Source organism: Coturnix japonica, chromosome 19, assembly GCF_001577835.2.
Source record: "Coturnix japonica isolate 7356 chromosome 19, Coturnix japonica 2.1, whole genome shotgun sequence".
In the NCBI taxonomy this organism is placed as follows: domain Eukaryota; kingdom Metazoa; phylum Chordata; class Aves; order Galliformes; family Phasianidae; genus Coturnix; species Coturnix japonica.
The window spans coordinates 1,290,076-1,308,872 of record NC_029534.1 but is presented as its reverse complement, the minus strand read 5'-3'; the positions used below and the strand labels follow the sequence as shown (position 1 = coordinate 1,308,872).

At 44.0% G+C, this 18,797-nt stretch overlaps 1 protein-coding gene across 8 annotated transcripts in view; it reads left to right on the top strand.

Annotated features, from left to right (window-relative positions):
• AUTS2 (activator of transcription and developmental regulator AUTS2) overlaps positions 1–18,797 on the top strand; it is a 523,712-nt gene that overhangs the window by 119,877 nt on the left and 385,038 nt on the right. For all 8 annotated transcript variants that reach the window (XM_015880954.2, XM_015880959.2, XM_015880958.2 and 5 more), the window contains exon 2: positions 3,190–3,399. In XM_015880954.2, coding sequence (XP_015736440.1) covers positions 3,190–3,399 — 210 coding nt within the window. The remainder of the gene's footprint in view (positions 1–3,189; positions 3,400–18,797) is intronic.

Sequence of the window (18,797 nt, the reverse complement as noted above, 5' to 3'; positions counted from 1 at the left end):
TATTGTGAGCTAGCAGGAACCTGACAAGCAAATAATTGGAATACGGTTGTGGCCCGACACAGTTATTACTTATTGCAATACTCCCACACTGTAATATACTTTCATTTTAGAAAAAAATAATAATACCTGGGCTCACATTCAGCATGAATTCAGAGAGTTTCTTCTTACAACACTATGATCAGAAAAATAGTCTGTAACAATGACTTGAGGAGATGGAGGCTGTCTGAAGAAATGCTTGGCTGCCACTGGGGATCTGATATCTAATTAATAAGCTGTCACTTAGGTAGGAGGAAGATGGACTCTCCTGAAATAAGTAAGGCATGGCTTGCTGGAGGCTCAGTGCTCGATGAGAGTGCAGTGTGTTCTTCAAGCCTCCTGGTAGTACAAGTAACCTGTTGTACACAAGCAGCTGCTTCCTCTGCACCAGTACAGGGCTGGGGATGGGACTGGTGCTGTTAATGGGAGCTGTGATGATGGCAGAGCCTCCCACTCATCAGTATTGTGGCAGGACCTGTTAGCAGGGCAGCTCTTCTCCATGATACAGCGATGTTGGGCTGATGAGTGTGTCCAACAGAAGCAAAACAAATGGACATTTTTTTACACTCATACATATTAATGCACTTTTTTTTTAATGGAATTGCATGTAATTACATATTTATGCATTGAAGTCACCTTCCTGATACACTTAAGGCACTTTACTGATGAAAGATACCTTTGAGTAAGGCTGTTTTAAACCGTGCCTAATATGTTGGTATGATCTATTTAATAACGTGTGGGTTTGTGTGCTGGCAGGAAAGGAGGAAAGCTTACAATAAGGTCTGAATGTGTAGTTGTGCTTGAATCAGCTCCATGGGCAGCTGCTTAGAAATATGCCTCGACATGAAATATTGCTACATCTTATCTATGTAGATAAGGTCTCTGCAGCCCTGTCACCTTAGAGTAATTACAGCTTATTACCCTAATCATGACGATGCCTAAAGTCCATAATTAAGGCTGTGCTGGTTAATGTAGTAGCGCATGGTGTGGTACAGCTATTGTCCTGTATTAACAACAGAAAGATAGGAATGGGATGAGAAGGGTCAGAGTGAGGATGTGGTTTGTGCAGAGCCGTGTTCCCAGCAGTGTGCTCTAACAAGTGCTTTTGGAGTCCAGTCTGCAGATACAGATGTGGAGAAAACAAATAAGTGTATTTTAGGCACCAAGCTGTGTATCTGTTGAATGCAATGAGAGGCTCTATGGCGCAGTTTGATGATAGGAGGTTTTGACCCACGGTGCTCTGTAATTTTCTCTGCAGAGATGTCAGCTGGCGCAAAGAGACTTCTGCAGATTGTTCTCATAGGGAGCAGAAGGATTTGTGACACTGATGTTGCCTATCTTTGTTATATGCACGCTCATGTGTCCCAGTGCTCGTGTGAGCCAAACCTTCCTGTAGGTCTGACAGCCCATGAAACTTGAAGTTATTGCTGAGCTTGGCTGCAACATGGGAGTTTTATATGGATGGTTGAGTCTTCTGTAAAATATGGCCCATCTTGTATCCTCTGTAAAGCTAATGGCAGCTAGTAATTTCTTGATGGTGGTGTTATGCCCATTAGACATCTTATAAGCTTCTGGAAACCTGCCACTGTTTCATTTAGTTCTTCAGCTGCAGGAGGAAAAAAAAGAGGGGAAAAAATCCCACAAAACAATTTAATCATTAGGAGAATATTTACTTCTGGAAGGCTCCTCCCCTTATCTTTTTCTCCCTTGTTTACAAACATGAGCTCTGTGTTTGAACCCCTGCACTGCTATGATGTGCTATTCATAAAGCACTGGATTTTTTTGGGTACTGAGCTGAAAAAAATATAGCACCGCAATGGCTGTTATCATAAGGTGTGTGTCTGTTCTGTGATAGAGCAGTGAAGGATCTGGAGCACAAATGTGATGGGGAGCAGCTGAGAAAGTCAGAGGAAGTCTTACAGCTGCTGTCCATCTGTAATGCATGTGAAATTCTTCTTTTATCCAAAGACCGGATTGGAAAATTTGCTGGCTTCAGTTTAATGAATCATCTTGTTGGTTTCAGTTATGAATTTTACGAAGTTCTTGTGCATTTGGGGAGCATTCTTTAATTAAAGGCAAACCGATTTTTTGCTTGTAGGCATTTTATTTTTGTATTTTAAATATGGCATAATTGGAATTATAGTCCCCTAAACATGAGTCCTAGTGTGACTCAGGGTCCACCGGTCCACCAATTCGTTTCTCCCAACTTGTCCTGCTGTCAAATACGGTATGAAGTGACGATAAACAGAAGCATGGAGGCTCACGGTATCACAGCACTTTATGGTGCAGTGCAGAGAGCTTTTAGAGCAGCCAGAAATGTTAGCAGGAGATGCCTATAATATTAAGCTATTTAAACAGTGTGTCCATTATGAAGGAATACTGTATTCTTATGTGTGCAGTTCTTGGATTAGATGAGATTCAGTTGATTGCATTCATTAAAAGCCCAATGTGTGCTGTCATGTCCGCTCTCCCAGTGGCTTCTCCCAAGGACCCGTTGTGATTCCTCCATCTTCCTCTGCCATTCATTCTGTATCTTTGGAAAATTAGTTAAAACAAACAAAAATGGTGTTTTATGGGCACACTGATTCTGGAGTTTGAAGAAGGGCCTCTTTCCATGTGTGCAAATAAAGCCGTGGGGGTTGTTCTTTTGTTGGTTTCTTTTTCCTTGAGATTTGGAAATGTACCGAGGTCAGGCTTGAGGAAAAATCAACTGAAGGCAATTGAGATTCATTGACATTAATTGGCTTTAGGTCAGCTCTTGCCTTGTCCTGTCAAGTGTAAGAATAAGTCAAAAGAAATAAGTACAAAGAAATGTGAAAGGCCGAGGCTTGTTTAAAATAGAAGGGGATTGTTAAACGTTGTAAACATATGCTGTCTTCTAAATGCATGCTCGGTAGGTGTGTGATGTGTCTGAGAATTATGAGGCTCATGGTATGAAATCTGAGTTGTGTATGTCTGTGCACTCAATCATGTGTCTGATTTAGCATTCAGTAACTTATTTACCTGGAGGTCAATGAAGATTGTTTTGTCTTTTTTCTAGTGACTGTAGCATTGCCTTGAGAGCGCTCAGATGGTCACCCTGGAAATTGCTGTTTGAAGAGGCTGACCAGATCCCAGCTATATCTTAACCACTGCTTTTCTCCTCCTTTACAGAAAGATGTAGCTCTGAAACCTCAGGAACGAGTGGAGAAGCGACAGAATCCTTTGGCCAAGAAGAAACGGGAAGCACTTACCAATGGGCTGTCGTATCTTCCGAAAAAGAACAGACTTCACCACCACCAGTACAGCTCTGACCGAGAAAACGATCGCAATCTTTGTCAGCACCTTGGGAAAAGGAAGAAATTACTGAAGGGCCTCAGACAGGTAGGAGAGCGGTTACCTCTTGTGGGGAGGGTGAGCTTTGGCTGTTGGCCCGTGGTATGTAGAAGTGGATTGTTTGTTTTGTGGGATGTCTGGTTTGTTTGAACCCCTTTGTGGTTGCTTTATTGCTGGGCTCTTGGGTGCCGCTTGCTATCAAGTCTTGGCATGAGAAGAGATTGACCAAGTGGGAGAGAAAGTGGCTTACTGCTGCTGGAGCTGAGCTGATTAATGGATGTCCAGAGGTTGGAAAGAGTTTCGTGTAGGCTGACTGTGAGGCTGTCAGGGCAAATAAATGTGTGTGTTATGCTGCTGTGCAGACCTGGTGTTAAAAAATACACCTTCTTGTCTTTAGACTGTGTACACAGAAACCTAAGATTCTCTCTGAAGAAGGGCAAGGTGAGGGAGTTGTGAGAGAGCAGCTGTTAATCAAGACAAAACTCTTAAGACCCATTACGGGTGTGAGGAGCTCATTTGTAGGATGTCAGTGCTAGCAGTGTGAGATCTTTTGGGTTACTGATCACCTATCTGGAAGAATTTACTTCTTGCCCACCACTGGGGACGTCTTGTAGCTGAGCTGAAGGTGTACAAGTGAGTGAACATGCAGTATCCAGGAGTAGAAAGCTTGAGGCTGGAAGTGCTGGTCTCTAGGTCTGTGCAATGCTGTGTTTCCCATCTTTAAGAAAGAAAAATACGTGGTAGAAGTCATTTCTCTAGCAAGAAAAGCCACACTTTGCTTTTTAGATGAGTGATATCCTGTGTGTGTGTATTATATACTAAAAATAAATCAGATCTCGGACGCTTTACTTATGGCGTGTACCTGTTGGTTGTTTGGTTCGTTGTCTGCAGAGCTGAAGTCTAAAGAAACAAAAAAGAGGCCAGTTTTGACCCAAATTTGAGTGATGCTGATGGCTCTTGGACTGGATGATCTTTTAGGTCTTTTCCAGCCTTAGTGACTGTATGATTCTATGATTCCATTTTGATAAGGAGCTACAGAACCTGGTAAAAGTGTTTTCATTGAGCATATACAAAACTAAAATAAGAGATTGGAGTTCAGACATGGAAGCAAATTGTATGGAATCTGTACTACCACACCTGCTCGTTTTGGTATTATTTCTGCTTCTGAGGAAGGCTAGGAGACTCTTCAAGGCAGTTGATGCAATGCGTGTGAGTAGATACTGAAGGCTGCTGTGTTCTTTCCTTGTTTTCTGTGTTCACCTAAGCCTTCTCCATTGTGTTTCTTTCCAGTATGTCAGATGGTAAATATCTCTGCTTTGTATAGTTGGAGCTGGCCTTCAGAAAAGCTGACTTCTTGCACTTTTTGATTCCCCTGGCATAGCCTGCTGTCAGGTGAAACCTTTCTGCCTGGTACTTAAGCAATGAAGGAATCAGCCAAGCTGCTGATGGAGGTTATTTGTGAGGTTATGTTTTCAAAAATAAATATACACTGACTTGGAAGGTATTGAGTTGACAAATGTCATGGAAAATGCTTTTCCTTTTAGCTGATAAATCTGAGAGCTCTGCTTAATTCCTGAGGGATAAACCTGAGAGGAAATAAAATATCTTGCTCAGTATGAATTTAATGCATTTGGAAGGGGTACAGCTCCTTAGACAAGAACATTTTTGTCTTAAGAACAGTTTCTTTACTTGCAAACCTGGTATTTAAGTGCGAGGAAGGAAATATATAATGAAATAGACTGTAAAGTTTATTTGAAAAGATACACAACTTTTACATGCAATATTTATGCTCAGTATTTCCTGTCATTTCTGTCAAGACAAATGGCAAAGATCCTGGAAATAAAAGGAGGGGGGTTGATAAGTTCTGAGGATGATTTGTAGCATCTTCCCTCCTTGGAGCAGCCATTGGCCTGGCGTGTTGGGTTTGGTTTCTCACTGTCTGGGCTCTCGCTTGGAAGTAAAACTGCGTGTTAGATGTGAACAAGTCAAGAACTGGGCTCACTGCTGTTCTGTACTGGACAAAGTAGGAAGATCTGAAGCCAGTAGGGTGGTGAGGCACTGGCATAGGCTGTCCAGAGAAGCCACAGATGCTCCATCACTGGTGGCATTCAAAGTCAGGTTGGATGTGGCCTTGGGCAGCCTGGTCTACTGGGTGGCAACTGTGCCTTTGGCAGATAATCTTCGTTCCTTTCCTACCAATGCCATCCCATGATTCAATGTAAATTTAGTTTGCTGCTGGATATGTATATGGAATCTCTGCCGTGTAATTTAGACATAAACAAGGTATCCTGCTCCTGTTGTTCTCAGAGGAATCCTGAATTGTCACATGTGAATATTATGTTTGGATGGCAGGATGCCATCTCGGTGCTGTCACTTGTGTTCCTGTGCTGGCAAACAAGCCAGGCTGCAGTCTGTCCCTGTTGGGAATGTTTTACACCTGGAGATCTTGTTTGTCGTTCTACCAGTAGTTAACAGTCCTGTCTGCTACGTCTCTCTGTGAAATCTGTTATCTGCTGGCAGTAACTCCTCACATGCAGGATTTACAGTACGAAGCTCCCTCATCAAACAGATTTAGTTGAAGTCAGCTATTGGAAGGACTGCTAATTAGTTTTCAGAGCAAATCCTTGCAGTATTCATGCAGGTATTTATTCAGCTATGCTGAAATGCCTACAGGTTTATTGAAATCCAGAAAATGTGAAACTATAGGTTAATTAAGGCTCATATTTTACTAGCAAGAAGACTTTTGAACTCTTCTTTGTGAGCTCTTATAAATGTACTTATTAAATGCCTTGAGGAAACTTTAGTTGGCGTTAAGCAAACATAAGACTCATCAGAATATTTCTCCAGCATTTTAGATTTAATTTCCTTTACATTAATTGGTAGATGGAGTGTTATTATGCATTTCCTTTAACGCTCTTGTGGAAGTCTTGAAGTGGGCATTGTTAAATTAGAAAAGGGGCGGCTGTAAAAGCTGTAATGGTTTTTAATGCGGTGGTGTTCCTCGAGGTGTGGGCAGAACAGGGCATGGTAGGAACAAAGGGCTCTGATTGCAGGTGCACGAGTGTGCTGGTAGCAAGAGGAAGGATCAGTGTTCTTTGTTCAAGGGGTAATTGTTCTAGAAAGAACAGAAGATGCTGACTTGTGCTACCAACGCCGTTTCCTTGGTTGCCTTTTTATTGCCTCGGCTGGAAGATTCACACATAGTGTTGTAGGAAAGGATCCTCTTCAGTCTATGTATGCTCCTGCAGCAGCAGACTGGGTGCTGTGCAGCTCTATGAGCTGCTTTATGTGCAGTAGGAGGCTGCTGTGTGTGTTGTGGTGCTCTGCTGCTGCAGTGGGTGATGTACCTGCTGCGAGCTGCCATCAGTCCTGCTGGTGGTGAGGAACCAAGGCTGGTAGCAGCACGCTGTGGGACCTGGTGTGAGCTGTAGGGCTCGTGGTGCCACGGGGTGGGAGCTGAGCAGATGGGTTTGATTGTCACCGTCAGCACGATTCCAGCGAGAGCTGGCTGCTGACAAGCCATTTACAATGTGCTATTTACAGTTTGGGTTTGCAGTCTCTCAATGACATCTGAGTGCTCTTTAGCAACTGCTTTCATTGCTGCTTTTCTAAGAGCTGTTAATTGAAAATGAAGTTGTGGGTGGGCTTTGGGAGTGAAATAGTGCCTGCAAGTATTATAGGCAAGCGCACAGAAACGTTTAATTTCTTTTGACTCCCAGCTTGCAGCTTTGTGCAGGAGCATGGGAAAAGCACACAGGAGTGTATGGTTTGGGGTCGGATACCTTTGTAACGCTGCACAGAGCATGCACAGTGAGTGATGAAGGTCTGCATGTCTTTGACTCTAGCTGCTGTGATTTTGAGGTTGCTGTATTGGCAGCTGATGGATTTAGATGATGAAAACTGCAAAAGAGAGGGAAAGAACCAGGGCTGTGGAATTGAACTTGGTGGGACACCAGAGGGGCTGGTTTTACACTGCTGGAGTCAAAGGTTACACTGCTGCTGACTTACAGAGCGTGGGGCAGAATCAGCTCAGCATGGGGAGAGCAGCAGGACTGATGTTTGGGGAGGGAAATTGAGATCATGACTTCTCGTTCTGTTTGTTAAGAGAGGTGTTTTTCTTTTTCAAAACGCTGGCACAGCCGTGTTGAAATTGCTAGGTTTGTTGTTTGTGTTGCAACCTACACAGCATGGTTGCAAGCTCTGTGCAGCGCATGAAGCGTTTGCAAGTGTCGCTGAAAGGTTACAGCCACCCGAAGCAAATGCCACGAGGCAACGCAAGCAGGAGGCCTGCTAGAAACATGCTTTGCCTGCAGCGTGTGGAGTCATCATTCAGAGCAGTGTTTTTTTATGGCTGGCATTCACTGCAGCCCTGTGACATCCAGAACAACCCACAGAAGCAGGTAGGGTGCAGCCGTGCCCCACAGACACCTGCACTCATAGAACAGCAGCTCTGGGATGCTGCTGCTCTGCTGAGGATGCTCCTGCAGTGCTGTGTCCCCAGCGTTGCCCCCCCCTGTAATCACTGCTTTCACCTGCAATTTTTCAATAAGCTGTTGAATTACACCTCTCTAAATGATACGCTGCAAATCCAGCGGGTCCTAATTGCTAATGATGGTTCTGAAAGACTTTCATTTGACTGTAATGAGGTTTGCAAGCAATCAGCTGCCCTCATCAGAATTGAAAACACATATAATGTAAAATATGGGCTGATGGGAACGCTGGGTTTTCTTAAAAGGAGGAGGGGAGAGGAGGATGTTCTATTAGCAGAAGCTGTGACATATTTTAACACCTTGAAAACATCATGTGTGAAATTAATTCTTTTCAGTATTTTGCCATCTGGCAATGTTATTGTTCTGTATACATCGCTATGTAAAGCGTGCTTCCTTCGCTTGGGTACGAGCCTGTGTTTGAAATAGTAATCGTGAGTCAAATTGATTATACTGAGGATGTTATCCCTGCTGGATGGGCTAAAATGCACGTAGGGAAATGCCATGGGAGGAGGGGTTGGGATAGGGTTGCCTCCATGTGCCCTTTGAAGCTAGTGGCCTGAGCTGCATGCACCTGGGAGGTGGCAGAAGGAAAGCTGCTCTGCTTCATCTGCTTTCCTCTCCCATCGCTGTTTTGTTGCAGGTGATCAGGCTTGTAAGAAAATGAGCAATGTTGGCGTGTTTTTATTTCTAACACAAATCTTGCCGCTGGTTTGTGATCCACCCTGCTGCATCTTGCTTTGTCTTTTGGCTCTGCTTTGTGCAGAGGGTCCCACTGGGGTGTGATGGGCTGTCCCTGCAGTGGGGCCCTGTCTGCTCCCCCCCATCCCACGGGGCAGAAGCTCCCAGCACCTTTTCCAAACTGGAAAAGAAAGATTAGAAACTGTGCCTTCCAAGGTTAACCTAATTATGTTAATCAATGAGGTACCTTGAGAATAATAGTGGATGAAAAATAAAATTACTGTGCGTGGAGCTGTTATTGTCTCACAGGATTATCTTCTTCCTTTTATTGCTGGCACCCTACTTTAATTGAAAACTTTAATGATTACTAAATGTGCTGTACTGGGAGGCTAACCTTACTTTCAATGAGTGATGCAATCAGTTTCTGTCTTTAAAAGTTCTTAAGCTTGTTGCCAATAAGGAATTAGTCAAAAAATTAATACTGACCAGGGGTGAGTTGGGCTGTAGCTTAAGTGGTGGCTGAGTTTGATATTTAAGCAGTGTAGTAAAGGGGCTGTATTGAATTGAAATATAAATCCTTTGGTGTGTAAAAGAATGAATATTTACACACACATGCTTTGTGCTACACAAATAACTGAAATCCAGGCCAAGACTTGTGACCTGTAGGCTTTCATGTGCATTAAGTGGAAGGAAGGAATGATGCTGAGGATTTTGTGCTTTCTGTTAAATAAGAGCTGCTCTGGGTGTGCCACGTTTTGGTATCAGCTGAATTCACTTCTCTTAGTGGTAAGAACAGGCAGGTTATTTTATGGACTTTACTGAACTGCAGCTCAGTTTGGGGCTCCACAGAAATGGGGAAACCTTTTGCTGTGTGTGAATAAAGCTGTTGCATCCTCAGGTCTGAGTTGGTCACTTTGTGTCAAGAGAAAACCCTGGAAGGGGTCATTTGTGAGGTGGGAGCTGAGACAACAAGCACTTTGGCTTGTGGTAAATCATGGCCTCTTTTCTCTCTCTTCATCTTGTGTGTAAATCATGTTTAATCATAAAGAACTTGTCCACCGATTCCTAATCAGGGCGTAAAGGCTTAATCAGAGAATTTGTGCAGTGCTGGGAGATGTTCAGATGAAGGGTTTGCTACCTGTGTGATGCATTAAATAACAGTTGTATCTGGAAATGACTCCCTCAAACCTTCTCCTGTATAATACTATACAGTATTATAATATAGACTTATTACTATATCTATAATATAGACTTTGGGGTAAGTGCTGCTGGTATGCTCTTACTGGCCTGCAGGATCTACCTGGACTGTGTTATTTCCAGAAGCAATCCCAGCTATCACAGTGCATTCCCTGGAGTAGAACTGTGAGGCTGTTCTGTTTCACGGGGGGAAATAGACCTCACCTATCCATCGCCAAGGAGGTTTGTAGTTCTAAACCTTTCCCATTTAAATAATGGAAATCTATTTTGCATGAGTAATTCAGTGATCTGATTTGGGAGATTTCCTTCCAGCCTGTGTCTATTAAAGAACCAACCTGCTCCGCCAGCTCTGTTTGAGACGCTGTCAATGGGGGGATTTTCTCTCTCCCATAGAAAAGATCATCTTGGTTAGAAAATAAAGCTGCTGCACTATTTTGTCCTTTGGATTGCGTGAGGATCCTTCTTTAAACCTTGTGGGCTAAGATTGAAGCTGAAGAAAAATAAACCCCTTAGTACAGTAGCCCCTTGAATTCAATTTGGAGAGAGTAAACCTTGTACTATATCCATTAGGAAAATGGCAGTATTCTGCCATTTCCTGATGTTATTCAATTACTTACCCCGCTTCCTGCTTTTAGCATAAACTGTATATTTTAGCTCATGACCTTTGACAGCAAATTGAATCACAAGTGGAGATGCAATGGAAGGTGGGTTTTTTCTGTTTAAAAACAAAAAAAAGGGGGCTTTAAAAGCATTGAAGTGTAGGAGATTTCTTGTTGTTTTGTTTAGTTTTTAACGAGCTTTGCTGTAGGTTTTGTACTACAGTGCATTTTTTTTCCTCAGAAAAAGGAAATTTAAGTTAATTTCCGTCCTCCTTTTGCACTGGAGAGCAGCACGAGTCTGCTCAGCTGCTGGCCTTAGTGCATGCCTCCTGTAATTAGTATTGCATATTTTAGTTAATACCAATAAAACTGGAGTTTGTTTAATTTAGAATCAGCCCCTTGTTTAGATTGGATTAGCACTTTCAGAGAAATATTTAGCTTGTAAAATGATGCTGTTGGCACACAGCAGTTACAAGCCCAGAGCTGCTGGGAGCTCAACTCCACCACGGCTGCCTCTGCCCCTGCCCACGTGCAGGGCTTTGCTCTTCTAACATGATTTCATGCGGCTTAAAGCTCTGCCATGGGATGTGAAAGTGTCGTCTTCTGCGTCATCAGAACGGTGCAGCTTCACTCTTTGAAGGTGAAGCAGCCTTTGTGTGATGCTGCACACGCACTGCGCTGGCAGGAGGCAGAGCAACGCTGTGAGCAGTGCTGTGGGGTATTACTGCAGGGTCCTAATGAGCCTCTGCCAGTCATTAACCCCAACTATGTGCTCTACAGGCTGCTGTCTCACCCCACTTTTGCTCTCTGGGAGATATGGGGGCTTTGCTTTGCATGGTGGCTCAGTGATGCAGTGACCCTCTGTCCCAGTGCTCAGGGGAGCTTTGGGTTGGTGTCAATGCAGTCTGGTGGGGGATCAGGGCTGTGTTCACACATGCATCCTATCTAATTCATATATGTGATGTTATGCGTTGACCATCTGCTGCTCCTAAAATGAATAAAAGGGAGCGGAGGGGAAAAAAAGCGAAGGAGTGCTTGGTTTGGCACCACTCTCACAGCAAAAGGCTGCCCTGCATGTGTTGTTCTGACATGCCGCTCTCCTTAGACAAGTTGTAGCTCACTTAAAAGCTTTTTGGTCACGCTGTTTACCATGGAGCTGTGAATAGTGTGGAGGCAAGAAGCAGCCTGAAGCACTGTGAGCATTTGAAGCCTGAATTTCTGCAGAACTTTGGCCAGAATGCTTTCACATCAGTGTTTCCCCCCCCCCCAACGCTTTGTCATTTTTACTACTCTTACATCCTTGTAGGATAATGAGACTTTCAGGGTGTGTCAGAATCTGCTGGTGTGCTCAGAACTTGAACTTGGATTGAACTTGGACAAATGGAATTTGTAGGTGCCTGAAGTTTGGTTCTTACACTGTGAAGAAATGGATGCTGCCTGCCCATGGCAGCTTACAACAGGCCCCAGGTTTTGTGGTGTCTGGAGGCACAGTCACTTTCTTACACTAAGCTGCACTTCTCTACCTGATGGAAAACATTGCAGAGCTGTACTGTAGTCCATGTTGGGTTGCTGTGTGCTGGGAGCCTGGCTTTTCTGCATGTGCATTCACCTGTGCTGGTAGCAAGGAGCTTCGTTGCTTGGGGCTGTGTTGTTCTATTGGCTGTTCCAAGAGAACGTTTAATTCCTTCTTGTTCTGGCTGCAGCGATGCCAAGTATTTGCTGAACATCTGTCAGTGTGTTTGGATTATTAACCTAACTCCTGCTCATTTCTGTTAATAAAAACATTTGAGCCTTATAATGTGAATTAGAGCTCCTCATGCTACAGTCCCCATGAAACCCACCCAAGGGTCATTGCTATCTCAGCCCCATGAGCAGAGCAATCCCTGAGTCTCTGCACATGGATGCTCAAGCTTTTGCTTTCCTGTTTGCATGCAGTCCTGCAAGTTAAATCACAGGCCAGGCCTCTTTTTGGGGCTGCATACTGTGCAGTGGACTGCGCTTAGAGCCGTCCTCCCAAGCACTATAATCTTTTACTGCAGATAATATTAGTAGAAGTATTAATTATGCTTTTTTGGAATTAGAATTTCATAATGAAACCTCTAATGGGAAAACTTGAGCCCAGCTGGCACGGTGTCACGGAACACTGCAACTGGAGCTGAGAGCGGAATAAAAGTCTGAGTGCTTTCAGGTTTATGGTTAAAAGAATGCAAAACTTTTCAGCTTGTCTGAGTTTTGCAGCACTTGGCAGGCCTGGCTGGGTTTCCATAAGTGTGAAATGCAGGATAAAACTGGAGACTGAGTGCCAAGCACAATGAAATGGAAGGACTCTCATGAAACAGCACAAAGTGGGGGCATGCAGATTTCACTCTCAGCTCTGCTTCCATCCCAGCCCAGTGAGCCCATAGGTGAGAGAAGCCCATAAAGCTTTTGCTTTCCATTGGGATGCTTGCAGCAGGACCAATGTCTAAGCTGTAATTAAAAGCTGTTTTGAATGTATTCTGAAGTGTTTGGCTTGGAATGGGAGGGAAAACCAATTTTCCCTCTGTCCTTCCTTTCACCCTTGAACTGAGACTTCTACACCCTGTCAGGAGTGAAGAAAGCTTTTCCTTGTTCTTCCATCCAGAAAGACTCTTTTAGGGAAGGGGGTGAGGTTCAGATATTGCTGTTAAGATGGAAGATATTGCTGTTAAACTCACATCAGCTGATTGAAAGCATTTTCCCAGAGCCTCAGTTGAGTTCTGGGGCAGGGAATGGGACGCTTTACACCATTGTAGAAGCAGGATTGCTTTGTATGAGCCAAGGATCGTGGAGTCATAGGGATTGGAAGGAACCTCCATGCTAAAGCAGTTCCCTCCAGCAGCTTGCACAGGAAAGCATCCACACAGGCTCCAATGAATGAGACTCTCCCCTCTTTGCACAGCCTGTTCTGGGCTGGGCTCTGCGAACTGGGGCTGCCCGGTCCCGGTCCCCATATCGTCCCCATCCTCCTTGCTGTGTCCGTTCTCCCGTCCGCGCGGGGCTGGGGCTCCCTCTGCGGTCCGAACGCGCTCAGTGCGAGGGGCACGGAGCCGTTGTGGGCGTGCAGCATTGAGAGACGAAGGAAAAGCTCAAATAGCATCGCGGGGTCGGCTGGTGGAGATGCGGAGCTGCTCAGTATCCAGAGCCATTCTGCCTCCTGTGACCTGCGGGTACCAGGAGATGCGGTGATGGTGTGTGACAGCGGTAGGAGCCTCACCCAGGGGGTGCTGCCAGCAAGTAGCAAAGCCATGGGAAGCTGAAAGTCCCCTCTGTATCTCATCTTGAAGCTCAGGAGAGCTGTGGGAGCATCTCAACCATCGATATGTGGGTAAAGGCTGCAGGGCACCACGAGCTCCCAGCACCACCAGCAGCATGGAACTGTGATTTCACTGGGTCGTGAGCTGTCAAATATTACAGTTTTTTGCTGCCTTTACATTGCCATAGTAAATTAATAACAAGAGAAGCAACAAACTAGGTTTTGCCTGTGATCAGCCCTACTTAATGTATTATTCAGCAGTGATGATTTTTTAATGGCCCGGGAAGCGTGGAACCATTTTTATGTCTCTGGATGGAAGTGGTGGCTATCAGTGATTGTTTCCATAAATCTGGATGAAGCTGAAGGTTGTAGTGAGGTAACCAGTTAATAGAATGCACTAAGAGAAGGAGATGAACAGCCCTATTCTTGCTTTTACTTTATTTTTCTTTTGAGAAATGCCACAAGTTGGTAAAGGTCTTTTGCCTTCTGCTTGGACTCTCTGGTGTCCCATAAGGAATAGGCTCAATGCTGTGGGCTTTCCTACCCCTAAAATGCTTTGTGCTCTTCTCTGCTTCTTCTGTCTGCATTCAGTAGCCACCCAGCATCTGAGATCCCCACTCAGCTCTAAAACGTGGTTGCAATTAATTTCCTAATGCAAACCTGGTCTAAGTCTGATAGGGTGGGTGAACCTCTGGCTTCAAGGCAGCGTCATGGCTTAATACTGAAATGTCTTTCATACTTTGAACTGGAGGGTGAGCGCAAGACAAAAGCCTTGAAAGGGAAACTGGGTAATGTGTTTGTGTGAAAAGTGGATTTTCAGGCTTTAAAAGGGTTGTAATGCTCTTCTACCTTGAGATGCTAATGCTGAAACTTGAAACGCAACACAATATCATTAGCAATTAAACGTGTCTGTGTACTCGTCTTACATCTTGTAAGGCTCTTTTATATCAAAAAGGAGATGTACCCACATCTAATAAGATAATGATTGTGAAAGCAGAGTTGCAAAGCCCTGTTTGCAATTTGCAGACAGCACCTTCATGCCTGGCATATTTGTGTATGGTTTTAGGGTAAAATGAATTGCCCGGGGCTTTGGCCTTGTGCAGGATTGACTCTTGTTCCTGGTGCTTTGCTTTCCTATGTCTCTACTTTTGGCAGCTTTTGTTTAATAACGTTCCAACGTTTTAATTTAATTTAATTGTCTGCCTTTGAATTGCTGACGCTGTTCTCATGGTGGCAAAAATTATGTGTAAATAGATACAGAGATAACTCCTTAAAGAAGTTAATGACGTGTTTTAAATAGCAAATAGAAGCTCGCTTATATGGATATATATATCCAGTGTGAAGGAAGCATGTTGGTTACAAAGTAGGAACGCTTCTGAATACTGTCCTTAGGAACCCACAGCTGAACAGAATTGGATTTGGAAATGCCTTCCCAGTGGATTTATTTATTATGATTTGTGCTATTTATGGCACCTGTTTGCTGTTTATCCTGCTAAAACGAAGTAGCATGATGCCTGCCTGCGTGCACATCTGTATGTTTGTTATGCACATGATGTATTTGTTACAGGAAATGTAATGTAAACATAGGAAAGTTTCTATTTAAACACCGAGCTTAGCTGTCAACCACCAAACATATTTGCAAACTCTTTTCAAACATGTGTAGCACATAAAAACCCTAATTAGAAACATGACAAAAGCAGGAGATGCCCATATGTTGGTGTAATTGGCAGTGGTAGTTGTGCTGAAGGGGTTCGTGGGTCAGAGTTGGCTTTGTAACACCTTTGTATAGGTGTGTATCTATGGGCAGTGATTTCCAGCAGTATAATTAGAAATAAATTGGAGTGGATCAGAGCTCTCTATTGAAAGGATGCTTTAAAATATTTATTTTTATAGTGCAGTTGTGACCGCTTTGCTCTGTACTTTGTCAGCTTAAATACGCTTACAACAGGATGCAAGCCTAGCAGAAAATGCCTATGTTTAGTTTCCCATTACATATGGGCAAGTAATAATAACTATGAAGATAAAGGCAGCGGCTACAGCAGTGGATAATGTATTTTTGAGATAAATACTGGCTTTACAATTTGTTCTGCCTTCTATCTCCGCCATGTCTCGTGGTCTGTGTATCCTTCCCATCAGTGTGCAGCAGCAGCTGGTTGTGCTCTAAGAAGAGACAAGCAATTTGTAACGCTGGAGTGAAATAACATGGAACGTGTTTGTGCGCCCTGAACAGTCTTCTATGAGTAGCACCGAAAAACATTGTGCTGTATGTGTGGGCCGCATTTCTATTGATCTAAAAGCATTCAACTCTTCAGTTTAGCACCTTAAATAGGAGGGGATAATATCCTGCTGTTGGGCAATGCTAATTAGTTACTTTTATGATGGAGTTACAGCATCAGAGGATAAAGGAGGAACAACTGTTGCGATCTACCTGGACTTGTGCAAAGCATTTGACTCTGTCCCACGTCGCATCCCTTGTTGGCAGTTTGGTGTGAAGGTACAAATAGGGATCAAAACCAGCAGGTGTTGTGAATGAGCTCACAGGCAGAGGCATTTTAGTATGGATTCCTATTTACTAACGCCTCTAAGCTGTAACTTCTCTCTTTAATAGAGGTCTGCTATTCCTACCACCTTTGGGGGCTGGAGTTAAAGTTCAGGGGACGCTTCTGTAGCAGTTGGTTATGAAATCCATTTTTCATAACTCCTGGACTTGAACTCAAGGACAGAACTATTGATACTGTTAATTTATAGAGTCAGAATCTCTGCTGACCTTTGGTCTTGGCATCCTTATTTACTTGCCTTATTTCTGGCTCAGCCTCTGAGGGTTGGTCCCCTGCTTTCATGTGGGGGGGATAAAAAGACAGGTTATAAGAACTATGTTTTAATCCTTTATGTGCTGTTGTGCTGACTTAATTTGTTTCAGTGATTGACTGCGTTTTGGGGAAGAAAGTCAGTGTGTGCTTGGGGTTGACTGTGCAAATACTCAGTGACTTTGGGAAGAGCATCTTTATGGTGCATCTTGGGTTCATTTGAGATGGAAGGGACTCATGAAGTCCCATGAAGACTAGCATAGGGCAGGGGCAGGCTCCTTCCTTGTAGCTTTGTGAGCAATTAAAAACATCAGAAGCAGTCCTCGGTGCTTGCAGCCCTGCCTGTGGGGGATGAAAGCACGCTTTGTTTGTGTGCCAGCCAGATGCTGGTGCATTGAGTTACACCTCCACGCAGATCCTCATCCCTGTGTCCACACCAGTGCTAACAAATGCTTTTTGTTGTGTCTGAGCTGCTCCCTGCTGCTGTGCACTGCACTCACTGGCCCCTCTGCAGTGCTGTGCTGGGGATGGGCTGTGGTTGTGTGATCAGAGGGTGGTGGTCCTGGGATTCCCCACTGCACTTCACTTTATGGACCTTGTGTTTTGCTGTGAAGCTGTTGTGACCAGTGTTGGGAAAGACTCTGGCTGTTGGAAGTTTCTCTCATTAATATGTACGTGTCTGATCTACATCAAAGTAGTAATTTTGTTTGGCTTGGTGACAATCTCAAATACTATCTTCCTGTTCCTCGTTGCCCTTTTGCTTGTTTTCCCAGCACAAAAAAGCCCTTCTGTGAGTCTAGAAAAGAAGTCTTTTTTCCCCTCAGTGAAAGGTTTTTGTGTTAGAACATCAGCTCTCTGGGCTGCATAAATCCGAGCTGTCTCTGCTGGGCTCGGGCTCCTTATGCTCACAGTGCTTCTGTCCCCTCCTTTCTCTCTGGCTCGAGCAGCAGCAGATGCACGCTGTTGCCAAATACTCTTCCAACTCTGGCTCTCTTGTTCAGCAACACCCTTGTAGGCTTTGATAGAGCATGGAGCGATGCCATGCAGCTTGCAGCCCTCTCCTCCATGGCAGGGGGAGAAGCTTGTGCAGAACTCAGAGCAGGCTGAGTGTGGGTCTGCAGCTGCGTTTCTGTGTGGTTTATTTGCAGGGGTTTGGGGCTTTGCAACTGGTGCTCTGGGTAGGAATGTATGGGATGCTGTCCTGCAGCACAGCAGGAGGTGCTTCCAGGCACAGGGATGTGGAGGCTTCTCTCGGCTCTAGGCCCAGATTGCTCCCTATCATATATATAACTATAACTATAACTATAAATATATATATATATATATATATATATATATATATATATATATATATAGTTTCGCAGAGGCAATCTTATGGAAGTGCATTACCTACTTAGGTCATGCTCTGCCATCCCTCCTCATCAAGCTGAGCAGCTTCAAGCTATGCTGGTAATTTCAGGGGCTCTGTGCTGCTGGAGAGAGGAGATATCTGCAGCATATACCTCTGGAAATAGGAGGTGAATTGGTGCAGCAGGACCTCACATGGTTCCATAGAGGGAACTGTGAGCAGCAGTACTCAATGTATAGAGTTATCTCACATTTTCATCTCTAAACCACACTAAAGCCTAACAGGTTTTATGGTGAGAAGTCTGGAAGAGGGAAAGAATCTGTGTATTGTCATGTCTTTGTAGGAAGCGTGTGTGTGATAATCCATGCTTCAGGCTTTGCTGCTGCATTGCAGAGTTTTGGAAAGCTCTGCTGAGATGAAATGTTTCCATTTAATCTTTGGTGAAAGTAGTGGGTGATTTTGGTTAGGTGGTAATACTGCAGCTAATCAAGTGACAGCGTGGGTAGGATATAACTGCATCTTCTACACTTGAGATTGCAAATTCAGGTTCTGCCTTGCTTGTAGAGATGGCAAATTCAATTTGTCTACAGAGCATGAACTCTATTTTTATTTTTATTTTTTTGTGAAGTTTTCCTGCACTGAATACATTGAAAATAAAGAAAAATGTTCTTCATGTACCTTCATTAGCATGCAGTGTTGCCATGACAGATTTATGGGAGGCATCTCGCTGTTAGAGCAGCCCAGTGCTTTATGCTGCTTGGTGAATGGCGGGATGATGTGCTGGGCTCTCAGGTTTCATTCTTGGTCCCATTCATCATCTTGCTATGTGACTCCAAACAGTCTATTTCATTCCTTTGTCTTGCTTTACCTGTGTATAAAATGCTGGTAACATTTCCTAGTGCTGTTGACACCGTGCAAGTACGAGCTACAGCTATCATCTGCTAAAGTTTTAAGTGTGTAAGGAAAAAATCCTTCTTGTTCCACTTTTGCTTTGGGTTTATGTTTGGTTTCTGTTCTTTTTCATCCCCTATTGCTATGGTGAGGAAGTCAGGA